This window comes from Dipodomys merriami, unplaced genomic scaffold (assembly GCF_024711535.1).
Source record: "Dipodomys merriami isolate MVZ:Mamm:240054 unplaced genomic scaffold, mDipMer1.0.p SCAF_10, whole genome shotgun sequence".
NCBI lineage: Eukaryota > Metazoa > Chordata > Mammalia > Rodentia > Heteromyidae > Dipodomys > Dipodomys merriami.
The window spans coordinates 29,041,898-29,061,233 of NW_027202271.1; the positions used below are offsets into that span (position 1 = coordinate 29,041,898).

At 41.2% G+C, this 19,336-nt stretch overlaps 1 protein-coding gene across 7 annotated transcripts in view; it reads right to left on the reverse strand.

Annotated features, from left to right (window-relative positions):
* The window catches only part of Mdm1 (Mdm1 nuclear protein), a 132,464-nt gene that overhangs the window by 23,342 nt on the left and 89,786 nt on the right, over positions 1-19,336 (reverse strand). For 5 of the 7 annotated variants that reach the window (XM_069988354.1, XM_069988346.1, XM_069988342.1 and 2 more), the window contains exons 1-2: positions 4,579-4,676; positions 3,113-3,227 (exon numbers count right to left, since the gene is read on the reverse strand). In XM_069988354.1, the coding sequence (XP_069844455.1) occupies positions 3,113-3,227; positions 4,579-4,596 (133 nt within the window). In that variant the 5' untranslated portion in view covers positions 4,597-4,676. Of the gene's footprint in view, positions 1-3,112; positions 3,228-4,578; positions 4,732-5,070; positions 5,139-19,336 lie in introns of those variants that run through there. The other 2 variants (XM_069988324.1, XM_069988356.1) reach the window with 2 other exon arrangements.

Consider the following 19,336-nt stretch of genomic DNA (forward strand, 5'->3'; position numbering starts at 1 on the left):
CTTCATACAAGTCACTGGAATAGCAACTGGCGGGCAAGCCAGGAGGACATGTTGCCTCCGTTTCTAATTACTTTCCTGTGCTACTTAACAAAACAATGGCCCTGGTCTGTCAAAATTTGGAACGTGTCACAATGCTTCTCTTATGCACAGCAGACCAAGATGAGAAAGAATGAGATGTCATTATGCTGGATCTTGGTTCTACTTTTGCCTTGATTTCCTGAGAATTATAATGAATGAACCCTTTTAACAAGAGCTAAGATACAATTTCTCTATATTTCTGTCTGGCAAGCAAATATCCAAACACTTAACCCTCCACTGAGGTAAGAGGAGCTCGGCAATGACAGGCACTGAGCTAATGCCCTAGTTTGGAGCCATTCTTTAAATAGAAGGTTGTCACAGAGTGATAAAGGAAGATTAAGACCAGAACAGAAGGAAAGGAAAAGTGGACAGAAAATCAGGCATGAGGTAAAACCCTAGCCTCTCTTATGTATGCTCTAATGATGGAACTCAAAGTTCTCATCCTTACATCCATCCCCAGACCAGTTGGCTTCTCATTGGTGTACAAATGACTATGGTACACCGAGAGGGGCATAAATAAACTCCATAAGCGCCCTCGCTTGATGCTGAGTTGAGAGCTGCCTCTGCCATCTGCAATTCCATTTCCCACAACCCTTTCATAACTGTCTACTCCCACCATGCAAAACAACAGATATGCCTCTCAGCCACCCCCTAATGATGCACCACCCAACATCTTACAAAATCTCAGAGGCAATTCAAGAAAGCCTAATTCCTGAGGAAAACAATTTGACAGGAAAACAAAGACAGCCTAGAAGTTCCACATCATTTCTATCCACCTATTTTACCTATATTAAAATTCAAGTGCTAGAACATGAAATGTGCATATGCACATTTACTTTGAATCAAAGGATACAGTTTGTCTCACAAAAACTAAACTTACATTGGCTGGTTTGTTTGCCAAGACAGACTGACAATTACATGATGAACATTTTCATCAACTGAATAAACTAAGTTGGAATTCCAGTTTTTATAAAATGTATGTTACAGAATATCTCATATCCCAGAAAGTGTAATTGTTTAAACAAATAGGAAAATTAAATGTCTATTTTTAAATGATGGGGACAGGGGGTACCAGAATTTTCTGACACCTCTCCCACTCTCCATGCTGGGTACTGAACTCAGTGGCCTGTATGTGTTAGACAAGCACTCTACTATTCAACTACGTCATCCTCAATGCTCTGAATTCTTTTAGGCAGTATGAAATTAAAAAAAAAAATTGAAGATCACTGCCTTAGACTACTGCTTGAACACAGTGAGCAAAACAAAAGAGAAAAATTCTCAAGTGCTCTGTCCTTTGGCTCTGAGCACCAGCAAATCCCCAGGGTAAGAATACACTATGTTAAGAGAATATACAGCCACTCCTAGGTAAAACTGCTGTTGTAACTTGTTAAGTTTCTACATCTGTTTCTGAGCATCTTAGAATTCTCACTCCAGCCTTTTCTCTTCCCTACAGTTCCCAATGACAGTCCTCCCCTAGATCATTCCTGTCTTTAAATGTATCTTTCAGAACGGCTTGGCTCTCATGGTCTCCCTTTAACCACTGTCCTCTCAACGCTATGGAGCCAAAGATGTGGTTAATCCATAGTCTAGTGTCGTTCTCTAGATGTTTTTGTGGGCTATCTTCACTTAAGAGATTCAGCATTCTTTTTTGTGTGTGTGTGAAAATACTGTACAGAGGGGTTACATGGGCAAGATAATGAATACATTTCTTATCAAGCATTGTAGCCTCCTCCTTTGTTTCCCCTTCCTATCTTCCCCCCCTCCCCCGTCCTCCCACCCAATCCTCTCCCCCCCCCCCACCAAAGTTGTAAAGTTCGTTGAGATTCAGCATTCTTAAATAATTGCAGAGGAGTGTTCCCAGCTGAAAGTGTCCCTGTGTGAGAAGCAGGGACACCCAAGTGGCCCTAGGGTAAACATCTAGATGCTGCAGAGGAATCCAAAAGAGCCACTGACTCCACTCTTCCCTGTTTCCAAAACTTAATCCTGAAACCTCGCCTTATTTTACTAACTTCCCAGGTTTGTCTTTTCTTGGCTTCAAACATCTAACACAATTATCAGTCACCAACATGTCACCAACAGGGAACCACATGCTGACTTGTGTATATGTACCAGGCCTTTCATTAACATCTCATCTCATTCCTCCCAGAGATCCTGTGCAGTGGGCCTAGTTGCTAGGTCCCATGTAGGAAAACAAGTTCTATTTGACCAAGGCCATAAAGCTATTGTAGTTTCAAACTCAGATTTATTCATTCATTCAAAAATGAGTTTAACAAAGACTTTTAGGTATTGACAATATAAGATCTCAGAGATCTTATATTCTAGAGATGGAAAATTAAGCAAATTAAACAAGCAGGTACAGTAGTCTGTTTCTCTTATGCACTGGGAAATCTTGATCTAGGGCTCTAAATTCCCTGGGCTATGGAGAGGAAGCATAACAACATGACTGAACAAAACTGATCTGATTTAAAATCATGATTACTGATTGTAAGCTTGGAGCGAACTACTTTTAAGCTTCCACCCCTCAAGACTGAGTGTTCTTTCCCCAAGCCTGTCTCCTTTCAACTTTCAGGTGCCAGATCAAGTGTCATCAGTTCAGAAAAGCCTTTTCTGACCATTCAGTCTAAAGTGGGTTCCATTATGGTACAGGGAAGGGATAGTGGTAAATTTGTTCCAAGTATACTGTATGCATGTATAGAAATAGCATGACAAAAGGCACTCACATTACAAAGGTATATTAATTCAAAAATAAATGTGTGTTCCCTCAAACTCCCCTTTACTGAATGTTCTCTATCACACTTCCTTAATATTTTATATAACACCAAAAATCTCCTTGTCAACTTATTTATTGCTTCTACAGTTAAAAGTCTTTATCTGGTTCAAGACTGCAAGCCTAACAGCTGGAACTATATTATATGCTCAATAAATACACTGAATCAATGGGACAACAAGGCCAACTAGATTTTGAATAAACCACTTTGTAAATGCAGCCTAAGGCTTACTCAAATTTTAATGGCTATTCATTTGCTCAACTTACCTATTTGATCTGATCTAAGTCCAGCCAATGGGTACCTTCGACCCAAAGAAGGATTATAGGACTCTGCTAAATATGACTTTTTCCACAGGAAGTTTCTCTGGTATTCACTCAGCCCCTGTAATACAAAGTACAGTCTAAACACAGTGCTATTAATGCACATTGGTTTTAAAGCAGGCATCAGTAAAAATAACTGAATCTCCAGAGTCGAAAGATCCGAAGACTGGTAACTAAACACAGATGAGTGTCTTAATCATAGCTAATGTTTACCCAGACCTGTGCTAAGCAGTTCAGGTGTTTTATCCTTTAATCCTGAAAACCACTTGGGACAGATTGCATCTGCCCCAATCTGGGGCTCAGAGAAGCTACCTTTCTACTGGCAGTTCCCTGATATTTGGAATCCTTTCTTAGATTCCAAAGTGTGAGCTCACTTGGATAATGTGAGAGCTTAAGGCCTCCTCATTACAGATTCTTCCTCATCAGTTCCCAGACAGTACACAATATTATGCATTATACTAGTCCCTTCGTTGTTTTAGTAAAGTCAACCAAAGACACCTCTCCCTCCTGTACTCAACAGAAGTCCTTAAAAATCAGAGTTGGACCAGGCACTGGTGGTGGCTCATCCCTATAATCCTAGCTACTCAGGAAGTTGAGATCTGAGGATCCCAGTTCAAAGACTGCCAGCCTTGGCAGGAAAAGCCCATGCGGCTCTTATTTCCAATTATCTAGCAAAAAGTCAGAAGTGGAGCTGTGGCTCAAGTGGTAAAGCACTAGCCTTGACTGAAAAAGCTGAGACAACACCCAGGCTCTGAGTTCAAACCCAGCCCCCCCCCCCAGAACAAAACAAAATCATCATCATCATCATCATCATCATCATCATCATCATCATCATCATCATCATTATCATCATCAGAGTTGGGAATCTATGGAACACTGCACTCACCTTTTTGATCCCTATCAGCTACTTGGAACTTCTAACATTAAAAAAAAAAAAGACATCTATGAAAAAAAAAATGTTTATTACTCTAAGGGCCCATTTCTCAAAGCCGTGAAAAGACCTGTGCACTTTGAAGATGTAAAGGGCAGGGGTAATATGCAAAACTGTGGTATGGGCCACAGGTGTCCCCGTGGGCCTACCCTTCCTGTGACAAAGTGCCCTCCTCCCACATCCACTGCTGGGTGCCCCCAAATCAATCTCAAGCGCATCTGATTCTCCCCGCCCAGGCGACTGTGAAGGGAGGGCGAGCGGAGGAGCCAGGTGGCGGGGGACGACTCCCCGCTCCCCAGCACTGACACTGGCTGGGGTCGCCGACTGGGGGGGAGGGGGAGGGGGAGATGGGCGGCCTCTGCGGGCCCCGGGTGCGGCGCGCGCACGGACCAGCGCGGCGGCTCCCACGGCCCGCACCCGCCGCCCCGCCGCCCCGCCGCTTCCTTCGGCGCTCCGTCGGGTTCACAGACCCCAGCCTCACCTTGAAGCGAACCGGCATGTCGCCCGGAGCTGAAGACCCCCGCCACTCCGACAGTTAACGGGATAAAAAGCCCCAAAGGGGGCGGGGTGACAACAATCGGTTCCCAGGCAAAAGCCTCGGCCTGGCGTCCCCGACTACGCGCCGGCGCACTCCACGCCTCACGCCTTGAGCGCTGTCGTTCTGCTTTTCCCCGCCCAGTTTTGAGTCGAAAGACCAATAGGAGCGCTCAGGGCTCCCGACCGGCCTTATGATTCAACCAATCAGTACTGGGTAGGGGACCGCCCCGCCTCCCGTGCCAAATCAGCAGGGGCTATAGAGATGGCGGGCGGATGGCTGGCCAATGAGGCTCCCGGAACCAGGGTGGGCGTGGCCCCGCGGGAGCTTCGTCTTAGAATTGAACCCACCATCCTGGACTGTGGCTTGGCGCCACAATGGGTCTGAGTAGCCGCTGTTGGTGGGTTGGGTGGGGGGAAGGAGGGAGCGATGGAGTACCTTGACATCAGAAAACATGAAAAACCGCTTTCTTCATTCCAGAATGTACAGCAGATCGAAATGTTTTTCTGAAAGGAAAATGTTCAGATCCCTGAAAATCAACATCCCAAAGCCACATTGCACTATTGTCATACCAAAGGGCTATAAAAATATATATATAACAAAAAGTAAACAAATAAAACAGGCAGGTTAACATACATTTTATTGACATTCGAAGAAAAAAAAAAAGCACTCTTCCTATCAACCGCTGAGACCCCTCCAGGAAAAAAAATACCACACGTTGATTAGGAAGCATTTATTAAAACCGCTTGTGAGTCTCATATTCTAAACTTTGAGCTTTGTTTCTCCCTTCCTCCTTTTTTCTAAAACATAACTCCATCTGATTTTAACAGGCTACTGCCATCATCATCAGAATTGGGGGGAAAAGACCACCCTCAAACTTGGGAAAGATATGCAGATATATTTATTCAATAATGGTATAGTGCATTATATATTCAATTTCCAAGTAAGAAGCGTAAATGAAAAGGGCTACAGGAGTTTGAAGCAAGAGTCCTCCAGGAGGGTAGAGATGACTAGAATAGGCTCACAGAAAATACTTGAACTTGGCCTTGAAGACTAGAAGGATCACAGAGCAGATATGAGGATGAGAAGCTGCCAGACTTCTTCCAGGAACAACTTTTTTCACTCTAATCATGTGTTGACTGGAAAAAACTGTATCTCTTCTAAATGTTCAAATATTAACACCAACCCTTGATGCTGTCCTTTCAACATTTTCTGCAAAAGCTCAACTTCCTTATTCTCATTTGATGTCTCTGTTCTTCATCATCACTGAGATACTTAAAAATTCATTTGAAGGAACCACCTGATAACTGAAACAAAGAGAATATTAAATTGGTCCCTATGCAGCCAAGCATCCAGGGAGCCCTTCATTAATGTTAATTGGTGATGACAACATCTCTGTTGTGTGAATTTAAAATGACACAAAGAAAAATACACTGTGGAACATAAAAATCCTCTGCAGGAAAATAAATAGTCCAGATCTTATAGAGTGGGAAAGACACCACTTTTTTACCACACAATGCTGAGGTTGGATCAGCAAAAGCAAACATGTAGAATGTAGTCTTTCTGCTAAACAAGGATGATAGTAACTGTAGTAGAGATCTACTGGGCAGGGAATGAATGGCAGGTGGTAAAAATAATTCAGTCATGTCTGAGATTTGCTAAAGATGTACTACAAGAACTCAAAGAAAAATTTACTTTGTGATTATCAAACAAAAACCTACCCCCAGTTATGGGTCAAAAGTGTGGAAATGAATATGGGACAGCTTCTTTGTAAATAGGTTGTGTAGACTTTGTTTTACTAGGTCTTGTCTTCTCTGCTACTATAGGAAATATACCCAATACCCTCCAAGTGGGAGTCTCACACATGCTCATGGCTACATGAATGTGCACAGCAACATCACCACTAGTTCCAATAATCATGATCTGGACGTGTCATTCTGCTGCCCACAATAGCTTGGTATTGAGTCTCCAGTGGGCACAGCTACTACGAAATTGTCCCACCTAGGGGCAGGTGACAAAGCCCCATTCTCCTCTTTGTTGTGTTCCCTCCTTTAAATGAGAACCTTAGTTTTGTTTTGGGTTTTGTTATCCTTTTGTTTTCAGTTCTGCTTTAGCTTTCCTCATCTCCAGTGGGTTCTAAGTGAAGTCCAAGGAGCCTAGGTAGGGCAGCCATTCTTCAAGTGATAGAACTCATGCTATGCTCCTCTCTTCCACTAGGAGGTGCTCTGGTTGGGATTAGGGTATCATAACAGCTTCCCTGTATGGATTTCTCCATTTCTCATACAAATGCATTTCTGTCTATTGCCGCTAAAAGACTAAATTAGAACCTTAGCGAAGGACAAATTAAAATCCTTTTGACCCAGCAATTCCTCTTCTATAAATTTGCCTTACAGATAGACCCATACAAATTTTAAAAGGATATGCATTTAAGATTATTTAATGCATTGTTTCTAATAACAAAAGGTAGGAAACAACCTGTCTATCTAGAGGGGACTAGTTAAATATACCATGGCTCATCTGAGACCCAGAGAAAAAGCAAGCTCTACAGCAAGTCCAAAGGGCAGTGCAGGCTGCTCTACCACATACGAGTTCCTGACCCAGGCTGCCAGGTAGGCTGGGCCCCCCTTTGAGTATCAAGTATCTATTTAGAAGAACAAAAACTAGGCATTTCAACAAAGAGAATTTATTATAAGCTATTGACTTTAAAAAGCCAAACGAAGAAAAAGGAGATTGTAACTCCAGGAAACAGCTCACACCTTGAGGCAAAGAGCACAAAGCAAAAATGTGCAGGTCCCTAGAATACAGAGCTTCATAGAAGAGGCCTGTGGAGTTGGTCAGACCTCTGAGAAGGGTCACTGTCCAGCTGGTGCAAGAGCACCCAATGAGGCTGCCTTTAGGAATGCCAAAAAAAAAAAAAAAAAAAAAAAGGAAAACAGCAAAAAGGGAAGCTGGAGCCTTCAATTAGCCAGCTGCCACTGTGGGATGATTGCTGCCATAGGGACTAAGGTCACTGCTTAGGTCCTACTGAGAGGAACAGCAGGCAAAAGAGAGCATTCCCACTGTCTTCTCTTGGCTAGCCTAACAAGGAGCTGGCCTTATGGTTTGCAGAGTCTGAGGATGAGGAATCAACAGGCCACCGCATATTCATTTTCACACACTCATGCAAACCTTAAAGAGAAAGAGGCAACCATACAAGCTAGTATGGCAAGACTGGCAGAGAAAAAAGCAAGGCACAGAGGTAGAGGTGTGTGTGTGTGTGCGCGCACGCATGTGTGATGTAGCATCAGTTGAGATTAAAAGAAGAAAGATGATGGCAAAAGAAAAAAATCTGTCATAAGGTATCATATAATGGCATCATTCATAGGGACATTTTCCCTTCAGCTCCTTAGAAAGCAGCCATAAGGATACATATAAAAACAGTAAAGTATTGGTAACTGTCATTCGGGCAGTTCTTAACCCAAAATAACTCTTTCCATTGGTCCTTTCTAGAATTATCTTAATTTACATATATCATATAAAACTATTGCTTCTTAAAAAGACTAAAAAAGAATCCTTTGTAGCAACTGTTATTTGTGCTTAAAATATAAATGCTTGCCGGGCGCTGGTGGCTCACGCCTGTAATCGTAGCTACTCAGGAGGCTGAGATCTGAGGATCGCGGTTCAAAGCCAGCCCGGGCAGGAGAGACCGTGAGACTCCTATCTCCAATAAACCACCAGAAAACCGGAAGTGGCGCTGTAGCTCAAGTGGTAGAGCGCTCGCCTTGAGCTGAAGAGCTGAGGGACAGCGCCCAGGCCCAGAGTTCAAGCCCCACGACCAACAAAAAAAAAAAAAAAAAAAATATATATATATATATATATATATATATATATATATATATATATATAAATGCTTTGGGGAAGGGGCTTGAGCTCAGGGCCTGGGTACTGTAGGGAAAGCTCAGGGAGCTTTTTCTGCTAAAGGCTGGTACTCTACCACTTGAGCCACAGCACCACTTTTGGCTTTTTAATAGTTAATTGGAGATCAGAGTCTCATGGACTTTCCTGCCCCGGCTGCCTTCAAACCACAATCCACAGATCTCAGCCTCCTGAGTGTGAACCACTCGGGTGTGAACCACTGGCCCTCAGCTATAAATGCTCTGGTATACAATTCATTCAACTAAAACCAAAAGTCAATCATTTTATAAATCTAACCAACTCTCATTTTCTCAGTAGCTGTTGAAACATGGGTGAATTTGTATTTGCCAGTAACTGTATTTATTTTTATTTAACAACAACAATAAGAAAAACTTTGTAGGAGGAAAGCACTATGAGACACAGGTTGAACAAAGGAGATATAAAGATAGGTAAGACACAGGCCTGACTTCAATGATGATTGTTATCTGATGGTCACAGGGGAGGAAGACACATATACAAAGAACACAGGAAATAAAAGGAAAGAGGAAGCAAGGCAGGGACTAAAGATGCTTTTCAATCTAGTGCTAAAGAAGTTTAATTTGTGATGGGACTAAAGAACAGGCGGTATAAAGGAACTGTTTTTAAATTCCATCCTGGCAAACACCTGCTCTAGGGTCTTTTACTTTCTCTTTGTTCTGCCCCTGGTTATTGAATCCAGGCCAGACCAAACTTTCCTTGGGAAGATTTTACTAAGATTTGCTCCAGATCAGTTCCAAAAAAGGTAAATCATACACCATCCCTGCCTACCGTCTAGTTGGTTGATTCAGAAATCAGAGTCAAGTTGTTTTAGAAACTACTCATTCGTCAACAGAGTATTAAAAACTGCATTGTCTTTACATAATAGATAATAGTCTCTGCAGTTCCGTATGAGGTGACTGAAATTCCAATTTCCAGGCCTCAGGTTCCTCCATTCTGTACCTTTCTCTCCATGACACTTAATTGGAGTTTCATTGGTAAAGCTTAAACCCAACTTTTGCCAAAAAGTAATCACATTGATGAGCCCTTTCTTTACCTTCTACCATTAAGCAGTGACTGGGTTTTTTTTTCCCTCACATGAATGTTTTTTCTGATTGCACAACTAAAAACTAAATGACATTTAAATCAATGCACTCTGTCTCAGGAGCAAAATTGCTGATACTTCTCATGAATGTCAGTAAGAATCAAATAAACAGGATCAGCGATTAAGACTTACCAATGAGCCAAGTGCAATTTGCCCTCCAGATTTTTAGCCATAGGATGCCTTTGTTGACAATGGAGTATCTCTGGCTTTTGAATCTGTGCGACACCTTTGGGAAGGATTTGGAGGGACTTCAACTTCTCTTAACAAGGGTTCTGTGTGTGTGTGTGTGTGTGTGTGTGTGTGTGTGTGTGTGTGTGTGTGTGTGTGTTTTAAATTTCAGTGAGCCTGAGGAACTCCTTACCGTACAAGGCCATGGCTGAACAAAATATTCCTAGAGAAGCATAAACCATAATGAGCTTCACATACCCTAATAGCACTTTGTGCTTCAGCTGAATAATTAGACACAGGGAACAAAATTTAAGGGCACAAAATTCCCTTCATTTTCACACCTCCACTGTGGATAACTCTGCTATCTAAGAACTGCCTTCCTTTTCCCTCCCTGATGATTCATTGACTTAAACCATCATCCCTTCACAAAGCACATACAAGGAAACAAACTTTTCTAGAATTGCTAACTAAAGATGAGGATGTATTTGTCCTCTGATAAATACTCTTATCTCCAATTACCCATCAAAAAGCCAGAAATGGAGCTGTGGCTCTAGTGGTAGAGTGTTATCCTTGAGCAAAAATGCTCAGGGACAGCATCCAGGCCCTTAGTTCAAGTTCCAGTACTGGCAGGCATGCATGTACACACACTCACAGACACACAGACACATAGACACACAGACACACACACACACACACACACACACACAATCCACTACCACTTATGCCTAATTGACCATGCAGCATAGTAACAATTGTACATACCAATCCATCACTTGGAAAGCTAAACTCTGTAACTATGTGGCTAGGCAATGTCTAAATGTAAACTGAAAAATGGTTTAAAATGTGAGCAGGCTATTTGACTCATTCTACTCCCCATTTTTGCAGTTCCTAACAAGGAAACTCACATATTTTGATATTATGGATCTATCAGCCTCATATTTATTCTGAATGATACCCTTCCTTCTGATTATTATTGTCTAATACACCTGAAAAAAGAGTCTGGTACCTCATGCCCTTCATTAAGTGAGGTCACTAGGATTTCTCTAAGAGCTCATCCAGCCGCAACCATCAGTCTCCTAGGAAATAAGCAACCTTAAAACTGGCAACTTCCCTCACCTAGAATGAGACATAGGCAACACAGTGTGCTCTGAAAGTCCTGTGTTTCTCTGCATTGCCTATCACAAGGCAGAATCTTGGATATGCACAGTAATGAAGCACAATATATAGACCTGTGTCTGCTTTAGTATCAGTATATATTCCCCAAAACAGCAGCTTGTCTGCACCTACCGGAATTCTAGGTACCCACTCTTCTAATACCCACTCAAAGCAACAGCTCCATGCTAGGCTCTGCCTCCTCTCCAGCTGGGCTCTTTCTCCACACTTACTTCCTTTTGTGTCAAGGAACGACTGCTTGCAGTCTCCCGTGAAAGGCTGAGGTGGTGAATCACAGAGTTGAACAAATTTGTCCTTTTCCTGTGACCTAAGTAGGAATGTGTACCTCTTGGCTTTTTTGATAGAGAAGGAGGGGAAAACTGTGGCCTGTTACCTCAAAAAACTGTGTCTGATGAGTGATCTGCCTTCCAGGGTGTGTGTCCTGAGATTGCCTCTTGGAAGTTTACGGATCTAGTTTAAAGGTTTTTGACATGGTTACCTTTGCGTATGGTGGTGACTTTTTGAAGCAATGAAATGAGAACTAAAAAACATCATATCATGAATATTTTCCTACCTCATTAGTATTCGAATATGTTTTTTCCTAAGCTCCTTTGATAGGAAACTTCAGATTTGACTTTTATTAAAGACAATTAACATGACTTCAGAACAATCTATATATCATTCTACCTCCAGAAAAATATTTGTATGAGAGTTTGTTTCAGGTGTCAAGCATGTTGACTGGCATTCGAGTTGATTCATTAGCTGTCTTGCCTCTGGCATCTCTTCTGCTTTACTGGCTTCTATCATCAAAACCTGCCAAAAGAGACTTGAGGCAATACAGATTCCAAAGATGAAGAGACTGCCAGATGAAGCAGAAAAGCTGTAGGAAGCAACATGCATTGTGGGAGAAAGGTCAGTGGAGTTCCCCTGAGACAGGTGTGCGCTAATGTAACCATGGTTTTTAATCTCCTCAGATAGCCTACACCTATACCTGGCCTGTGCAGTGTGTTTAAAAGAAACATAATAGCTAACAGCTGGATTCCTTCTAGCACTTTCTTATCACGTAAGTTCTAGTTTGCAGCTTTCCAGAACAAAGAGGGTCTCTGACACTGAAGCCCAGAAGCTTGATTTATAAATATAGCATAATAAACCCTGTCAAAATTTTATGACTAATTCATTATGTCATAATACATCTATGGAGGGGCTAGTGTATACAAGGATAACCTGTTTTAATGCACTTGAACTTTCCATGTGTTACCTTTCTCTTCACCCTGGAAATTGTCACTTTGTCTTTGTTTTTATTTCAAAAGCTGCCATTTAGCTAGCTACCCAAAGATAGCATCATTGTCAGATTTCTTTGTGGCTAAAATTCAAAGTAAAGTAGAATCCTTATCTTTTACTTATCTTGAATGAAAGACAGAAAAGAACTTGTCTTCCACCACTCTAACACCTGTGTGTTCTCTCTTATAAAAGCCAATATCCAAGCTAAATCCTGGATGGTACGTAATTGTTTACAGTCTTTCTGGAACCTATGAACGTCAAAGCATTTGTTCCATAAGACAGCCAGGAACCAAGGTGTAATCAAGACTCTTTTGGGTCCCAGTGGACTGAACTATGAGTCAATCCTCCTTTCTTTATCCAATTGGCACAGATAAAGAGCAACTGAATGGCATTTTGTCTTCTAAAGAGGATAATTTCGTTCTATTACCATAAGGTGCTAGTTGTATTCATTTGCAGATTTTACAGAGACCAGCATATTTCAGGAAGGCCCAACAAATCTCAGAAAGCAACTGGCAAGTGGAGAAACCCTGTCGTGGAGTTCAAAACACTTAAGGAAATGGAGTAGGCAGAATCATCTTCCTGGGTCACCTGCCCAGGAAACTTGAGTCAATGAAATCTAAACAGCTGGTGGCTTCAAGCAATGATACCATCTCTTGTTCTCAGTTTCATTTTTCTGCTTAAATCCTCCTGTCACCTGCTTCTTCCCTAGGGGTTTTGCTAATAGAAGATTGTTACCTCTCAGCAAGTCCATCTGGTTCACTCAAATTTATCTCATAAATAGTAGCAAGTCGCAAGGTGGGAAGAACAGGACAATAGTCTAATTTCTGTACGCAGCTTCCCAGGTTTACAAAAGAAAGCAATACTGTCCTTTTTGCTTGCTATTAACAAGATAATAGAGCTTTCCAGAGCATTCAGATGTAGCCTAGATTGGAATGATAGTTACCCTGCTTGTGTCTGGTATTTTTATTCAGGTTAAAATTGTAAGGCTTCAGTCTTCTCCTGAAAATGACTTCATTTCTTAATCTTTATAGCCCGGAGTGAGTGCAAATCATTTTGGCATATGTGAAAGGTTATGATGCAATCACAGCATAAACAAAGAGCAGGGAAATCTTTATTCAGCTAGAGATTCCAGCTGTGTTTCAAGAAGTAATGGATGGCAGGTGGATAATTGCTCATGCCTATAATCCTACCTACTCAGGAGGCTGAAATCTGAGGACTGAGGTTAAAAGTTAGCCCAGACAGGAAAGTCTGTGAGACTCATATCCAATTACCACCACAAAGCCAGAAGTGGAGCTGTGGCTCAAATAGTAGAGCACTAGCCTTGACTATAAAACTCAGGGACAATGACCAGGCCCTGAGTTCAAACCCCAGTACATGAGGAGGAGAAAGGAGGAGAAGGACAGGAGGAGGAGGAGGAGGAGGAGGAGGAGGAGGAGGAGGAGGAGGAGGAGGAGGAGGAGGAGGAGGAGGAGGAGGAGCAGGAGCAGGAGGAGGAGGAGGAGGAGGAGCAGGAGCAGGAGCAGGAACAGGAACAGGAACAGGAACAGGAACAGGATCAGGAAGAGAAGTCTTACTGTTTTCTTATTCACAAGTTTGTGAGCACTACCTCTTCCCTTGAACTGTGACTGGAACAGTGTGGAGCCACCTGCCTGGGTTGGTATCCTGGCTCTATTATACTAACTGTGAGAGCTTAGAAAAATCACTGAATCTCCACATGTCTTGATTTTCTTTCTTGCAACATGGGAAAGGAAATAGTGCCTACTTTATAAGATGGTTGTGAAAATTCATTTATCTTCTACATATAGAGTCATAGGCAAACTGTAAAGTGCTAGATATTGTCTTTATTATATGCTACAGAATGCTAGTTCTTAATGCTGGGGAAACATGCATCTGTAGACAAGTAAAACTGCAAATGCTTCATGCTGACATATTTCATCAGATCTGTGAAGCCATCAATTATAGGCCTAAAGTAGTAATCCTGAGGATTTGGCAATTTTCTTGGCTTTAGTGGCATTGTCTTCTTGACATGTGGTAGATAATCCTTTCATATCTTCTTGAGTAACAAAATGTAGCCTCAACTACTGGGTGTCTACTTAAATTCTATCAAGGACTTGGCTAGTGCTTCAAAAGGAAATAGGCAAATGCAATGCTATAGCCTGAGTGTTCACCGTCCCTTAAAGTTCATACATTAAAATGCTACCCCTCAAAATGCTGGTATTAGGAAATGGGGCCTTTGAAAAATGAACAAGATTAGCAGACTTAAGAAAAAAAAATAAGAGCTGAGACCACTCACACTTTTCAGTCATATGAGGACACAGCAAAAAGGCATTTATGAACAAGAAACATATTCCCTTTCCAATCACTGAATCTTCCATGACCCTACTTTTGGGTTTTCTAGTCTACAAAACTGGAAAATAACTTCTTGTTTTCTATGCGTTGCTCCATTTATGGTGTTTTGTTATGGTAGCCTGAGCAGACTAAGACATGTAGCTAACCTTGCAATGATGAACTTTTCCTGCTCTAATATCATACATATAACCCATTGCTCGGTTTCTATTCCTTTTAGGATAGACAGTAATTTCATGTCAATGCCAAATCATGGCAGAATCATTATGAAGACATTCTAGAGAGCAATTAAGCATCACCATATGTTGTACTAAGAAGATCATAAACTCCAGTCATTTAATGACAACAGTAACAGCTTTGACCAAATAAGTTTCCACATGACCAAGCAATGACCACCATTGCACTACCCCTGTCTAACCTGCAGCCACCATTGAGATGATAAAATACAAGAGGGAAGCACTGCTTAGAATTGATGAAATATTTATGCATCCCTTTGGGGATTCCCAGTACACACTAGCATATCAAAGATGTAAAAAGTCCTGTAAGAAAGAAGTTATCTTTCCTGATTTAAACCACTTAGGCCGGGCTGGGAAGGTGGCTCAGTGGTAGAGTGCTTGCCTTGCATGCATGAGGCCCTGGGTTCGATTCCTCAGCACCACATAAGCGGAAAAAAGCTGGATGTGGTAGAACGCTAGCCTTCAACTGAAGAACTGAGGGACAGCGCCCAGGCCCAGAGTTCAGGCCTGGCCCCACGACCGACCAAAAACAAAAAAAAAAAAAAAACACTTAGGCCTACTGCCTCTCTACTTGTTATACTTACCCACATAATGTTACTTGCTGGAAAAAAAAACTAAAAGAATCTAAGCATAACAATATAATCAGAAGGCATTTATCCAGATGACTTACAATTAAGGAACAGCAAAGAGAAGGAAGATTGGCCCCCTGTCACAGGATTAAAGACACAGGTGGTCTCCACAGAAATCCTACTACTAAAGAGTCAGTATCTCTATAATTCTTTTTCTTTTTTAATGCTTGGGTCCCAAGGTGAGGCCAATTCTTTAGAACTGGCCAATTCCCATTTAATAATAAAACACTATTAATACATCAGTATATATAAAGCCATGAGCTCCTCACTTAGGCTAAAAAATAGTGGAAAAATAATAATATTGGAAGTATGTTGCACCATCTGCAAAAATACAATGATCTTCACACAGCAGTAATAGTAATTCTTTGTATAGCTCTGAGTAGGGTACCTGCTTGGAGAGTTGCAAATATCCATCCAATGAGAGAGGTAGGGAATGCTAAAGCTACTAAAAGGGAAGATGACCACATGAGCCACAAAGCAAATTGTGTACTCATTCAACTCATTCTAGCTCCTTTATGTCTACAAATCCACAAGTACTAAATGAGGTACAGCCAGCCTGGCATTGGTCATCTGCCACCTGCTATGACTAGTTCTAGCTCAAGCTGAGTATATAGGGCAAGAGCTAGAAGTAAGTGGGACGACTTTTGGCAGGGAGAGAGGGAAAGTACATAAGGAAATGGAAGCTTACCCAGAGATTGACATCAATAGGAGGCCCCTGCTTGGAACTCCAGAGCAGCCAGCAGGTGAAAGATGCCCCACCCCACCCCACCCCGCCTCCGCTAATGCTGCCTGAAAGCTCCCACAGACCTGAAGGCCATCCAGTGCTTTGGAAGGTATCCAGCATCTCACACTGTGGCCTGAAGCTCAATTAGAATCATATTTGTACAGTGGTTCTAAAGACAAAGGTATTTATCCACAGGGCATGCACGTCACAGCCAAGCTTCCAGTTCTTTCTCTCTGTCAGGAGGCTTATTAGAGTTCCTATAGCTTCTTGGTGCTTCTCACATACTCACAGCCTCTCCATGGCAAGGTGGTATCAGACACCTAACTACATGGTTTCCCACTAAGAAAGGGAAACTGAAGTGAGAAGATTTTTTAAAGGGGGATTATTTGGGGGCTCATAAAAATCCTTAAGTTGGTATACTTTCCCCCAGTTTTTCACATTAAGGGACTCAAAAGGAAGGAAAGACATGGGAAAGGCAATTCAATAGTCAAAAACAACCACACACAACTCATAGAGCTCCATTCAATTCTGAATGTTCTCTTCAAGGCAAACCACTGTTTTCCATTTCCTGTCATTATAAGATCAGATCTCACTGCATTAGCCGGTAAGGGAACATTACTTGGCAACATGCAAAAACTTAGCTAAAATACTCATGAGGGAATTTATATGTTTCATTGATCCAGATTTATTATTACCAAAAGAAACCTCATCCTTAAGAGAACAAAGAATGTCATAGTCTTTTTAAATCTAATTGAATCCATTGACAAACGGTTATTAATAGAAACAACTTGGTGTCATATTCACCTGCTGCTCCATAGAGAGGAGACTAAAGTTATTGATTTGATATCCCTTGTCTTCAGGAATTACAGTTGAAGCAAGCTATTTATGGCAACCTCTTAATGAGTGAAGCACAGACAGAGAAACCTTACTGATTAGCCACCCTGAAGTTGGTAACATTAAACTGGCTCAATTGTTCTATGCAGACATTAACAGGAGGGATAAGAAATAACTTGTCAAAGCAATGAAGATTGTTCCTACATACCAGGAGGGAAGGGAAAACAAAGGAGGAGAGAGCAAGGGGATAGAAAGCTATGTGGTCCTATCTACAGCTCTGGGGAAGAATGGAGAATAATAGAAATCAGGAAATGTTGACAAAGATACTGGGACACATTCAAATTTGTAATGAAGAACCTAAGTATGATGAAAAGAGAGAGCTAATAGCTTTAGTGGCAGCCTCTGGAGTTTGCTGAAGGATGGAGAGAGGCCCAAAGGGAGAAGGTATCTATCATCAGTTTCCATTGTGAAGACTACAGTGTCACCATCAAAGCATGATGACTTAAGAACAGGAATGATTATATGATGGTAGCATATATTAGCATCTCTGTATATATTCATTAATTTTTAAGACATTGTAAAATACAGAGAATTGCCTGGCTTATTTTAGAAATTTAGAAACCAAAATGGGAGCAATCTGAACAAATACAATGCCAGAAAGAGTATTTTTCATTCTATAGTGCACACTTGTAAAATAATAGATGCAAAGGCTATTTTGTTGGCATGTATGATAATGAGTATTGGGAGTAAATCACTTTTGGAAAATAGATATCTAATTGTAAACTGGAGCACTGGGGAAATAAAGGCTTCCTGACAATTTTATCTTAACTTTTTCCTTTGTCTTTTGTTTTTACTTGCCTTATATGTTTTTCTTTGCTTACAAAATTTCCAACTGTTGAACAGTGCAGCACTGTTTTCCAAACATTTTTGCATCAAAGATCATGGATCCAACTTTCCACAGTCATTACGTTTATGGCACCTGACATCCTTGCAGGCTCTCTCAGCCCTGGCTTTGATTCACATTACTAGTCTTCACCAATCCCTTTCATTCATCTTCTCCATAATCCCCTTCCAACCACACCCTCAATACTAGAGATGGAACCCATGACTAAAGCACTCTAAAATTCTTAACCGGACACTAATGACCATGAAGAGGAAGTCTGCAGTGTAGGGGAAGAGGTTCTGCAGGCAGATAAACTGACTTTAATCCTGACTCTATGTCCTTCTGGCAGGGTGACCTGGGACCCACTACTTCTCTAACTTTAATTTTCTCCATACATAAAATAAAATGATGCTGGTTCATAAGAATTATTCTTGGAGTTATGATGAAAACCCAGAAGTCCTTCCCTAAGTAGCTTTCCTCCTACTTTCACATGCTCTGCTTCACAGACCTTGGCTCTGAAGCTTTTTATGCTAACTTCCTTTGGGGGTTCTCTCTGTTTCTATCTTGAGAACGAGTAAACCAATGCTCAGGAAAGTCATATTTCCATCTAATAGGAGCTCGGGATTAGCTGAGTGGCTATAGTTTTCATTTGGCCTTTCATACAACAAACTGAGTGAACTACTGAACCGTTTAGACCCTCAGTTTTCTCTTCTGTAAAATGTCATCCCAAATATTTATTGCATAATGAACTTGTAAGTGTAAAGTTAACCATAAGTGTGAACATTACCCTGTACAAGAGCACAGCACACAATATTCAATGAACATATACATTAAAAAGGTTCCCTGCAATCTCCCTTTTCTAGATTTAATAGCAATTAAATTACTAGCATATTCTATGCTACAGCTTATTAAAACCGTGATATAGAACATTCACTGACATAAGAAAATGTCCATGATTTATTATTAAACAAAAAGTATTTTATATCATAAAAAACTATTACTCATGTCATGCAAATAGGAAAATGGCCTAAAAGTATTTTGACAAAATGTTAATCATTATTACTGCTACCTAGTTTTTGGCCCTGTAAGAGATGTGTTTGTGTGTATGTGTTTGTATGTGTTTGTGTGTGTTTGTGTGCGTGTGTGTGAATGTATGTTTCTCTATGGCTTCTGGCTTTCGCATAAAAGCATGAATCCTTTTAGGAATCAAAAGTAAACATAAATATTAAAACACAAGTACAATAATAACAGAAAGTATTATCTGGTGATTCTTCGGTACATAAAGGCTGACAATCAAAGGAGAGCACTAAACACAGCAGGAGTTTGTAGACAGAAGAGAGATCAGCCAAGAAGAGTGGGAAGGGAGGAAAGGGGTCAGAAAGAGGACAAATGTTAAGTCAGGGCTAAGACTCAGAAAGAGTCTTGTCCTCTTCCAAG